Genomic DNA, 12,931 nt, shown 5'->3' with positions numbered 1-12,931 from the left:
TTGCAATCTTCCCAGCTATTTTCTGATTTAAAAAAATGTCAATTGAGGAAGCTGGATTTGCTTAACAATCAAGTTAAGCAAATCCAGTGATTCACTTAATGGCTGTGGTTTTTTTTAAAAATCATACAATCAGATTCAGTCATGTGATGATTTACTTTATGACTATCCTAATTTAGAAAGGAAATTCTGGTCCCAATTGTGGTCATAAGTCAAGGACTTCCATAAGACTACTGTTGGATGGTACCAAAATAAGAGGAAAATCCTACTAAGATGGTGTAAGTCTCTCTCACGTATGAACTGAGGCAAGTGGAAGAATATCCTGAGGGGATTGGTAGAAAAAAATGGGCAAATTTTTTTCTGTGTTTGATTTGCTGCAAGGTCTCCAAATATGCCATTTGAAATGATGAAAAGAAAGAACACCTAGCAAAATTCTTCTCCAATACATTTGCTTTTTTATTGTTGATGCAGAAAAGTCATTGAATATGCATACATTTATACACACACACACATACACACACACACAAACATTCATACACACACACATCTATTGTTGTATAAAATAAAGAATGGACATAGTGTGGTTTTTCATGGATGAATCAATGCAGACATTGTTTCAAAAAAAAAAAGCCGAGGCCATTACTGAACGCAAGTATACACCATACCTGTCCCCAACACAATAGATTTCTTGCAGGGTCCCCTTATGCTTGCAAGAACCATTTTCATTTTTTTTAAATTTAGGGGGCAGAAGGAATCCCCAAAGGGATGATTTCCCAAGATTTAACATTTGATAGAAAACAGAAATGGGGAAAGAGCAGGCTTTTTAAAAATGTTAAATGACACAACAGGAGTGGAATATTTAAAAAGAGGCAGCTGATCTTCCATTCACTGAAAAGTGAGTAAGTCTTCACCACATATACGAATCATCAAACCTATGAAAAAGAAAGACAAAACTAAAGTAAACATTTTCTTTAAACTTTACTTTGAAGGAAGACTATCTCTACACTACACTATTGAATTAATGGTTTGCTAGTGATGTAATTATAAATTGATTCTTGATCTTGTAGAAGTTTGGAGGGATTCTAAATCTGAATAAACATTGATCCATGCAGATAAAACAAACAAATGGGTATAAATGCCATTTTTGCTGGGATTAGTTTGCATGGATCAATAGCAGCCTTATCCTATCTATCTATCTATCTATCTATCTATCTATCTATCTATCTATCTATCTATCATCTATCTATCTATCTATCTATCTATCTATCTATCTATCTATCTATCTATCTATCATCTATCTATCTATCTATCTATCTATCTATCTATCTATCTATCTATCTATCTATCTACCTACCTACCTACCTACCTACCTACCTACCTACTTATTTATTTATTTATGTCAGAAGCATTACAATTAAAATAAGGCATACGAGATTACATTTAAAATATAAAATACAAAATTAAAATATGTACAAATTAAACAGATCTTGCCCAGAAACTAGCAACAGTAATTGTATTATTCAATACAATGTTAACAAAGAAGTCATAAATTGTGATCCCCATAACACTAAAAGAGTTAGATTGAGAAAGGCTGCAGTACAGATTAGCTTTCGCCTTCCATTTAAGAGTGGCTGACGCATAACTTTTGGCATATATACTGGTGGTTGGTTGGTTGGTTGGTTGGTTGGTTGCTTGGTTGCTTGGTTGTGTGTGTGTGTGTGTGTGTGTGTGTGTGTGTGTGTGTGTGTGTGTGTGTATACAAACCTATAAGTTCTTGGATTTCATGATTTAGCCACGGTGGCGCAGTGGTTAAAGTGCAGTACTGCAGGCGACTTCTGCTGACTGCCAGCTAACTGCAATTTGGCAGTTCAAATCTCACCGGCTCAAGGTTGACTCAGCCTTCCATCCTTCTGAGATGGATAGAATCAGGACCCAGACTGTTGGGGGCAATATGATGACTCTGTAAATGGCTTAGGGAGGGCTGTAAAGCACTGTAAAGCGGTATATAAGTCCGCTATTGCTACTTAAGCCATGTTTGATAAATGAGATGCAATTTCTATTCAGATATCATATATTTGAAACTGTAGAAGTGGGGTTTTTTTGAAACCCATTGAAAGCCTGCAACTCCACAAAATTTGTAAGATAATTTCTAGATAATCCATTTCTCCAGGAATTCTGTGGTTAACTGCAGCCAAACAGTGAATGATGACTTGATGGATTTGCAACTTCCAAAACTAGGTATTGTTTTGTTTTTGCATACAACCAGAGAAATGCACAGCCTATGAATAGGTGGTGGTAGTAGAAATTTAGTATATTTTCATCTTGTGGGAGATTTAGGAGACTTTTATTATACTACTAGGAGCTCCACCAGTTCAGAAACAACAGTGATTAATTGCTCATCTTTGGCATTTTTTTCTCACTATTCCAAAGTCAACAGAAGTAAAGATAATTACATATTATTTTTAGTAAGTAGAAATGGGAATTGAATGGACCGTAGCATCTTTATAACATGAACTGCTTAGACTCACCTTGATCTGGCATTGCTATTGTCTCCAAAAACAAGCTCTGACATCAAGGTCTCTGGGATAGATCTCTTGCCATACCTGATTATAAAAAGTAAAGACTAAGTTAAAGCTCCCCAATTGTTTCCTTGGAGAGAAAACGCTTCCCAAATGCAATTCATTTTTTCCTTATACCTAGATCCCTGCAATTACAAAAAATAAAATAAAATCCTACCAGCTAGGACTGATTATCTGGAATAGGCTTTGAAAGTATAACATGATATTACTTTTTAAGTATTTAATTTTTGATTGTCTTTCTTTTATTGTATTTCTTATTTCTATATATCATGTTTGGTTAACTCCCTAATCATCTGGATGGATGAAAAGGCAAGGTATAAATAAAATAAACCATGAACAAAATGGATAAATAACTAAATAAATCTTAGTTACTGATCATCTGCAAATTGTTAATAGCCAGGGAATCCACCATCAATTTCTGCACAACCAAGCTTAAGGCAAGACATTTTAAACATTAATCAGCCCTTAGCTCTATATTTTCTCATTCAGCAGATTAAGTTCTATTTTGGATTTAGAGAAAGTGAAATAAAGCTTGCTTCCTTAGATTTCTCACTATGTAATTTCTTGGCAACAATATGCCAGTACTTGAGCACTGTCTTCTTCTGGGATTTTTAAAAACTTTCCAATTTAGCTTATAACTATGGAATTCACTCAAATTATCACCCAGACTAAACCCCTTAGCTTCCAGTTCCAGAAAAAGTTTTGCCACTTGTTGAGCTTTAGAATGTACAGCTGATTTAAAAATCTGAGTGCTCGGCTTATACAGATAAGTCCTCCACCTATAATTTTTTTGTTTAATGATTGTTCAAAGTTACAAAAATACTGAAAAAAGTAACTTACAACCAGTGCTCACACACAACCATTGCAGCATCTCCATGGTCACTTGGTCCCAATTTAGATGCTTGGCAACCAGGATTTATTTACAATGGTTGTAGTGCCCCGGGATCATGTGGTCCCCATTTGCAACCTTCCCAGCTGGCTTCCAACAAGCCATGAGAGAAGCCAAATTTGCTTAATGTGATGCATTTAACATGATTCATTTAACAACTACAGTGATTCACTTATCTAACAAAGTAGATCATAAGATTGAGTGCAATTTTATGCAGTAACAGTCACTTTGCTTAGTAATTGAAATTCTGGTCCTAATTGTGATTGTAAGTCAAGAACTATCTGTAGGAGTTTCATTAACTAACTCTATGCAAAAATCAGGGGACATATATTTCAAAAAAAAAATGCTCCACTCTTTTTAATGATCCTGAATGATAATAGATCCAGAGTTTCATAGGAAGTTGATGAAATATTCTTAGTTAATAGGTAGCTAGCAAAAAACAGTTGTTCAGTTGTACTGAAGATGTGCTCCTTTGCTGGAAGGTATCAAGAAAAGATTGGACAAGCATTTGCCTGGGATGTTATAAGGATCCCTGCCTTGGGCAGAGGTTGGACTAGAAGATGTAAAGTTACAGCCCTTTCATTCAGTGATTTCATAACTAAACTGACTATATTTTTCCCACTTATTCTAAAATTCAAGAATATTTATGCAGAAGAAAATCTGTAAGTTGACTTTTGGCTGCTAACAAGAAAAAAGTTCTTTGATTGGCTTCTGCAGGAAGAAATTCACTGGTCTTCCATGGCTCAGCAAAAAAAAAAAAAGAACAGTTTCTCAACTTTACAACTAGACTATGGACACTGAACAGCTCAAAAGTATTAGTAATAGTATTAAACACCAACAACTGAGAGAGAGAAGTGCTCCCTGATGGTCTCCTGGTTCTGGTTTCCAATTAAATTTCTAAGTAATAAGAGCTAATAAGATGGTGTAGGCTTTCATGACTGGTTTCTGTTGGGCAGTGTTGGGCATCAGGGTTTAATGACCATTCACTAGACTAGACTACAATCAATAAATCCTGAAGCCCAACCTTGTCCAGCTAATGATCTGTTCCAAGCAGCCAACACTAATAGGAAAAAAAGCTAACTGGGCATTTTAGAGCCGAGTTCTTCATTTCCTCCTAAAAGACTGCAAAGCACAGCAATCCATGGAGAGCATCATTATGTATGAACAAACTTGCAGCCACTAAAGTAATTGTAAAGTAATTGTAAAGTGCATGCACCACCTTGATATACAGGCTTACTAAGTGACTGAAAAACGTTAAATTTATCTGAATCTGTAAATTCTACCAGGATAGAATTTTGAATTATATATATCATTTTTTGAATTATCTATATTACTTTTTGAAGTACTTGGCTGAAGATAGATGCAACATGAAAAGAATCCATAGCTTCTAGACAGATCTGATATAAAAATCTGATGCATTGAATAATTATGATTTAAGATGGTGCTTGTTCATGTAAACCCTATAGTTTCTCAATCAACAGTCTTGCATCCCCCTTTTATACATATTCACCTATTTGCTATTGCAAATTTTCCACTTAGAAAAAACATTAACAAAATGTGCTTGGAGATGGAAGCTTGAGTGAAATGAGGCTGCATTAATTCCTCCTATTCTTTGGATCCACACAACAAATTCTTACCCGTTGTACATTAAGAAGAAATGAAATAAATCAAAGTAACATTCACAGGTGGACAAATGGCATAAAATATCACCCATGAAACATGCCCACAAAAAACTACATTCATGCTTTTTCACACCTTTGTCTTGTCACCAAGTTAATGTAATGCCGAAGATCAGCAAGATATTTTGCCATTTCTTCCGGCGAAGCATTTTCTCCAGGACTCTCAGGCTTGGGTGGATAGGCTTCCACAAAAGTTCCCAGACAGAACATGATGCACAGAGCCATGGCAATCACAAGAGGCCAAGACTTCAGAGAGGCAACCATCTAGGAGGAAACAAATAATACTGATAAGTTCATAAAAATCTAATCCACACTAGCCTAGATGAAACACTGCAACAAGTCTGATATTCTCAAGTTCTGCATGAAGTCTACTTTTATATTAACTGTCATAACTATAATAAGCTTAGTAAAATATATTGCTGGAGTTACCTACAATTTGTATATTGTATTCTCTCTCTTCCTCTCTCTCCGTCCCTCTCTCTCTGTGTATTTCTGTCTCTGTGTGTTTCTGTCTCTCTCTCTCCCTCCCCCCTCTCTCCATCTCTCTCTCTCTGTGTTTCTGTCTCTCCCTCCCTCCCTCTCTCTCTATGTGTTTCTGTCTCTCCCTCCCTCCCTCCCTCTCTCTGTCTCTCTGTGTGTTTCTGTCTCTCCGTCCCTCCGTCTCTCTGTGTGTGTTTGTCTCTCTCCCTCCCTCCCTCTGTCTCTCTGACTCTGTGTGTTTCTGCCTCTCTCTGTCTCTCTGTGTGTGTTTCTCTCTCTCTCCCTCCCTAGCCCCTCTCTCTGTCTCTCTCTGTGTGTTTCTGTCTCTCTCTCCCTCCCTCTCTCTCTCTCTCTGTGTGTTTCTGTCTCTCTCTGCCTGTGTGTGTGTGTGTGTGTGTGTGTGTGTGTAAAATCATTTGATATTGCGTACACTTATCATTTGAATGTTAACAATTGCCCAAATGCACCATCTCACCCTACTAAGCATCAGGTTCACTGATATCTTTAGCCTAGTTTGTCAAACTCTGCTTAAGAGTTTGGTCCTGTGGACCATTTGCCGATAACGCTTTTCTAAAATCAGTCTAATCCTGACTGCACTGGAACAGAAACATCTGCTTGGAAGAAAGCACACATATAAAAAGTAAGGTGGGATGTGACCTATCAATAATCTTGTCCATTTATTTCATAAAATACACAGTGGCACAACTTTTTCATCCAGGAATTTCCTTCACCCTGTCCCAGCTACTCACTGTGGAAAAGAGATTCAAAGGCAAAGCTGGATATGAAGAGATGCTGAAGCTCCGCGATCTTCAAGTTGAATCTTGCAATTGCCTCTGTTAACGGCTCTCACAATCAGGGTTTATATGCTTGGTAAGTGAGTAAATGAAGGAGGGGAAGGCTCCTCCCCCTCCCTCATTTTCTCTCTCCCCCACGTTCATTCAATCATTCACCCATAATTTGTTGATCGATGCAATTCTGTATCAGCTACCTTGATTATATTTCCAAGGAAACCACATATGCATGCCAAGGGAGGGAGGAATTCATTAGAAAACTAGATGAACCCAAAGGGAATTAAGAACTCTGTCTCTAAGGCAGTGTCAAAGAACTACAACTTTTGATGACCATCAATAGGATGGCAATGATGGAGAAGTCTACCCCCTAAGAGAATATAATGCTGAGTGAAGATACATTCTTTTAAAAGCATAAGAAATATCCCATTGGAATGGACAAGTTCATATTTAAGACAAACTACAGTGCAAAAGAAGTTTAATTCACATAGTAGACCCGGTCCTTTTGCTTACAACTATTCTTTCAGACAGAACCAATATCAAGGGCTTAAAAATAACATATGGGATTAAAGAAAGCATTGTATTTTTAAGTAAAACAGAAGGCAACATTTAATTTCCAATATTATACATAGATTGCTTTGACAGTTCATGATTACATATGGTTGTAAAAAGCAAAAGGAACATAAGTCCAGAGAATTGTTTTCTTCTCCAAAATTATTAGTTGAAAGCGAAATATTATGCTTGTTTTAACTTTTACATCTTCTTTTTTGTGTGTTTCTCATAAAAATATGGGAAACCAGCTGCCATTTTTTGCAATTATTAATCAGGCTTCAGTCATTTCAGCACAACTGAAACTATGCACTGTTGATAGCTCACCAGAAAATCCAATAATTGTTATTAAGCAATATTTTTTGTCCTCCTCTTTTAACAGATCACTGGATTCCCTCTTTTCAGCAACTTGTCTCTATTTTTTTATTTCTTCCAATCATTAGATTTTTTTAATAATATTTTTTTATTATTTGACTTCCCTCATTCTTACGACTGGATGGAGCCATAAAAAGAGTTTCAGGGGCCACAGATGAACCCAAAGTCTTAGATCATTACTTCTATGCTCCAAATAAATAGATGTCTGGATTTTAGGAGGAAATACTTAGCATTCCTCTGAGAAATTGAAGGTATTCAAATCTCTGGAACAGAAAAGAAGAACACAATGTACTCATGTTATTCAGGTACTCCTTGATTTACAACCACAATTGAGCCCAAAATTTATGTTGCTAAGTGAGACAGTTGTTAAATGAGTTTTGCCCCATTTTTCTATCTTTCTTGCCACAGTTGTTAAGTATATCACTGTAGACCCTTGTTGAATGAACTTGGCTTCCCGTTGATCTTACTTGTCAGTTTATAAACGGGAATGACATGACCTGGAACACTGCAATAAATTTTTGTCAGTTGCCAAGTTTTGATCTTGTGACCATGGGGATGCTGCAAAGATGGTGTGAAAAACGGTCACTTCTTTCAATGCTGTTGTAACTTTGAATGGTCACTAAATGAACCATTGTAAGTTGAAAACTAGCTGTACACCTTTTCTTGGTGATTCTACATACTCTGAATACATCAGCGAGCAGCCACCCCTCCTCCTCCCACTCAGGTTAATTAGAAGGACAAATGATTTGTTAATTAATCATTGCTTTGCTGTCCAATCTCCCATTAAGAGTTGATTACATCACAAAGATTTTTTCCAACTTAATCAATAGTCATCCAAATTCCCACTTTATAGACAGATTAGTTGCTCTTGTGGTTTCAATTCATTAAAACAGTAACTCGAGTGGAAAATATTTCAACTTTTAAGTCATGGGCTAAACGTATCACACAACCCTGGAGTGATATGGAAGCTTGTCTTCCATACTTTCCAAACTTAACATATTATTGACTATTTGATCTTCTACTTTATCTTTGAATCTCATATTCTAACTTTTTAAAATAGTCACACAGTGACTGATAGCAATAGATAATTGCTTATTTTACACTAAAATTAACCGTGAGCTCTCGTAACATGCTGGGCGTTCATCCCTGTGATTTTAGAATTCTCAGCTGAAATTCTGAAATCTGAGGTTTCAGTTGAGAATGCTAAAGTCACAAGGACAAGCTCTCCAAAATCTTACCACTTACGAATTGATCTTGCATTATTATTATTTTTAGATTTGGTTTGTGCGTGATCATGTAATTTAGAAATAATTTAGGAATCCATATATGTAAGAATAATTTGGAAGATGGATTTATGGAACAATCTGAGATTTTCAAACATAGTTCTCCCTTTACGTACATTTAAGCTATGGTGATCTGTTATAGTGTGATTGGATCTTTTCTAACATATCTTTAACCAAAATAACAAGCTATCCTTTTCGCAGTTAACTCGGTGCTGAAATGTTTACGGTAGAGCAAATGAAAACAACAGACGAGGAACATTAGCAAAAAATCCTTTTACAGCAGTGAAAGAAAAATTCAATTGGTCAAAAGTATTTATGCACTTGAAGTAAAAGCTTCCCTGAGACAATTTGATTGAATGTGACTGATTATCAGAGGTGGTATTCAGCCAGCTCGGACTGGTTCGCCCAAACCAGTAGCGGAAATCGCGGGTGGCCACCCACGAGTCCCAGCTCTATGCCATCCTATTTAGGCACGTTTTCAAGCCAAAGCGCATGCGCGGAAGGCCAAGCACATGCATGGATACGCACGCTCACATTTATGAACCGGTAGGGAAAGTAAGTGAATACTATCCCTGCTGATTATATAGCCATCATTTCAGTTTCTGGAGAACACAGTAGATGGAATTTGCCACTGCTGCTTTCTGGGACAGTTATCAATTTCCCAATCTTGCATATAACACTTAACTTAATTCTTATTTCTTGAACCCATATACAAGCAATAAGTTTGCATGTATGCACATTTTCTAACTGTTGGGATGAAGCTCACAGTTCAACAAATGCTCCAAGATATACAATATACATGCAAATTACCTGCAAAATGCAAATAAGAAAAAAGCACGAACATTTGCTTCTGCATATTTTGCAGAAAGTATGCATTCAGAGAGATCAGCATGCAAAATGCACATATTAAAAAAAATTTATACACAATCCAGATGCTGTGTCTATGGAGACTCTTTTAATAATACAGGTGAGAAAAAATCTTAGTTAAAAAACTGGAAATCTCTACCAGAATTTTTTAAAAGTATTCTATACAAAGTGAAGATGAAAACCCTTTTAATTCTGCAGGTTTTTGCAAAAGCCCAACATGGACCTGGCCTCATTTATAACAAGATAAAAAGAATGTCCTAATGATTGTAGAGGCATCAACTTTAAAGACACCTTTAAAGTTGCCAACACTGAAAGATAGTGAAACAGAACAAGCCCATCACAATTTAAGCAAAATATACTAATTAGCAAATATTAATAACTAGCTGATAACTCGATGTTGCCCAAGTATTTATTTATAGAGGGAAAATATAAGGACCGAACATAATTTCTAATGTTGGATTTTCCCCTTACCAGAGGGAGCCCCCTTGTGGAGTACTGTGAAGCCATTACCATCGCAACTCCACTGCGCTGTACAGTTGAAGCCATTTTACGGCAGTACAATAGAAGCCATTTGAAGGCACAACAGGCTGTATCGTAACAGAACACACACTCCGAGCGGTGTCAGAGGTGTCTTACCCTCCACAGTATTTGTTTCCAGAGAGTAAGTCATCTGTGCACCAAGTTTGGTTGAAATTGCTCGAGGCGTTCCAGAGTTATGCTGGAACATACACACACACACACATACAAAAAAAAACATATTATTTAACTATTCATAAATTAATGAATAATGAAAATATATGCTTGATGCCCTCCTTGAAAGACAGAGAAGGTAAGGACGAATTAAAACATAAAAGGAAGATGATACATAATTTTAAAGTGGTATAAAAGAATATATTTTCTGATTTTCCCAAAGTGAGTGGACCTCCATAAAAAGACAACAATCATAGAACTATTTCTTGGAAGATTTGCACCCATTTCTGGATAAGGAGGATTTACTGCTCTCAGTCATTCTTACATTAGTCATCTTCCAGATATACTACTATAGTGCTATTTAGATGAGGCTACCCTTGAAGAATATATGGAAGGTTCCCAAATGCAGTGCTCCAAGATCCGCACATGTTACCACTCTGCCATTAGTGGTGCATTGGTAGCCAGTTTGCTTCTGGATCCAATTCAAGTTTTTTGTTACCACCTTTAAAACCTTACATTGCATAGGACTGAGATATTTGAGGAATGCCTTTCTACTGATCCCATCAGGTCTGGCAGGATGTGCATATGCTGTGGGTCTCATTGATACGATTTGTTGGCTTACTGGAAGGTGCTTAAAACAGATTTTCAGCGAGCTTGGAACTCTCATGATGCTAGATGGCTGTATGGCAGTCAATAGAAGGGACTTCCTATGCTTCACTGCTATTTTGTTTTTTATCTTGTTCCTATTTTAACTTAAACTGGTTGTTTCAATGCTTTTATATACTTTATTACCAAGGTATGTTGCCCAGAATAACTAGGTAAGATGGGTGGCCATACAAATGTGAATGAATAAAAAAAAATTTAATAAAAGTTTTATTGGTTTTTTAAAAATTTTACAGGGAAAAAGGTAATGGAAAGGTACAAATTTTGGCGGTTGCAGTGTGCGGTAGGTGCCCCCTCCCTCCATACTCAAAGTATACATTTACAGAGAAATCATTACTAAATAGTAACATAAAGTCAGCATATAGATTCAATTAATAATTTCAGTCAACTTATGTCAAGCAGATATCTTATTCATTTTTGTGATCTGAGTTTTCTCGGTGTCGCCCCATCTCCCCCCGCTGGCAGAGCTCCAGCCCCTCCCGTGTCCTGTGTATCTGGTGTAGGATCATCTGGTTTTTCTAAGAGAGCTTTGTTTTTTTCCATAAAGGCCTGTGCCTCTATGGGTGTGTTAATTCTAACTCTTGTGTCCTCCCAGAATACTAGCATACCTTCAGGCATCAGCCATCTGAACCACACCCCCTTCTGGTATAATCTCTTCACTAGCTGCGAATAACTTTTCCTTTTTTCCCTCACTTTCTTGGGGATCTGTTTCAGAATGTTTATTTGCCTGTCCTGGTATTTCAAGTGAATGAATAAAATTAAAAGTCCAAATAGATTTACAATACAATAGTGATTGCCTTCCATAGCCTGACTCTGAATCGCATTAAATTAAAATTGGGCCAAAACAATTTGTTAAAAATATTCCAATATGTGGATCAGTTAGAGGCCTGGCTGTGCATCCCCAGCTGAAGACTTCAGATTCTCTTCATGAGAAAACCAGATAGAGTGAACCTGTTTACACAGCAAAACCATCTGCATCTTCCTGTTAATGCTTGATAATGTCCCATGAACATGAGAATTACAGGTGTGAGGCCAAGACTTCATGCTCCAACTAGTTTATACCTTTGGCCAGAGCAGTAGAGCTAGGTTTGGGTTCAGTGCTGCAGCCAGTCACCACTAGGGACTTGTATTCTGGGGCTCCCAAAATTCTACTGAAGAGTTCTGTAAAAATTAGTTTGTTCCACTTCATAATATTATAGGGTGGCCAAAAGAGACTGAGTAAGGCCAGCTTAATTCAAAAGGCAGAACTCTTGAAGCTTAACATTCATTCTCTCCCTCTCCATGAATGACTATGTTACTCTCAATCTGAAATTATTGAGAATATTATGGAAATCAAACCAATCATGTTGCAGGGATTTAATCCTGACATCATCAAAATATCAGTAACCACTATAAAGTTAGACCAACTCAAAAATGGCTATAGTTGATGCATAGCCATGAAGCTATTCAGAAACAACTGTTGCTATCAGAAACAGTGCAGACGACATTATGCAATTATTTTGATTACTTTAGGGAAACTATAAGCCCTTCCAGAACAAGCTGAACCCTAATCTTGTTCTATTGGCCAATTTTACTACAAAAGAGGATATGTGACCACCTTATATGAGCCATGGTGGCACAGTGGCTAGAGTGCAGGCTACTTCTGCTGACTCCTGATTGGCAGCTGTTTGGCAGTTCAAGTGCCACTGGCTTCAAAGCTAACTCAGCCTTCCATCCTTCCGAGGTCTGTAAAATGAGGATATAGATTGTTGGGGGAAATATGTAAATCGCTTATAGAGGGCTGTAAAGTGCTGTGAAGCGGTATATAAGTCTAAGTGCTTTTACTATTATGAACAAGAGTTACAGCTCACCCAGTCTAACATCTTTTTTAATGGCTGAAACATGTTGCACAGATTGTTTTCCAACTGCAACTGTTCTGATCAACACCTCTTTTTATTTCTGCAGGCTAAACTATTCCAGTCCCTTCAGGCTGTCACAGCAGATTTGCTATTAAGAATTTTCAGGGTTCACTTATCTCTGCCACAAAGTGGCCTACGTGTGTCAAATTTCTCAGAAGGAAGGACCAGTGCAACAGGAAACAACAAACCGTGTT

The 12,931-nt window shown here is 37.0% G+C and overlaps 1 protein-coding gene across 1 annotated transcript in view; it reads right to left on the bottom strand.

Annotated features, from left to right (window-relative positions):
* Positions 1 to 440: 440 nt before the first annotated feature.
* Positions 441 to 12,931, bottom strand: part of TMEM101 (transmembrane protein 101) — a gene marked incomplete at its 5' end in the record, with an annotated part of 85,418 nt that continues 72,927 nt past the window's right edge. Inside the window, 3 exons of the mRNA XM_081933143.1 lie at positions 441 to 929; positions 2,526 to 2,600; positions 5,221 to 5,408. Of these exons, the coding sequence (XP_081789269.1) occupies positions 905 to 929; positions 2,526 to 2,600; positions 5,221 to 5,408 (288 nt within the window). The 3' untranslated portion in view covers positions 441 to 904. The remainder of the gene's footprint in view (positions 930 to 2,525; positions 2,601 to 5,220; positions 5,409 to 12,931) is intronic.

Source organism: Natrix helvetica, assembly GCF_964273705.1.
Source record: "Natrix helvetica genome assembly, chromosome: Z".
Taxonomy (NCBI): domain Eukaryota; kingdom Metazoa; phylum Chordata; class Lepidosauria; order Squamata; family Natricidae; genus Natrix; species Natrix helvetica.
This window is presented reverse-complemented; position numbering and strand designations above follow the sequence as displayed.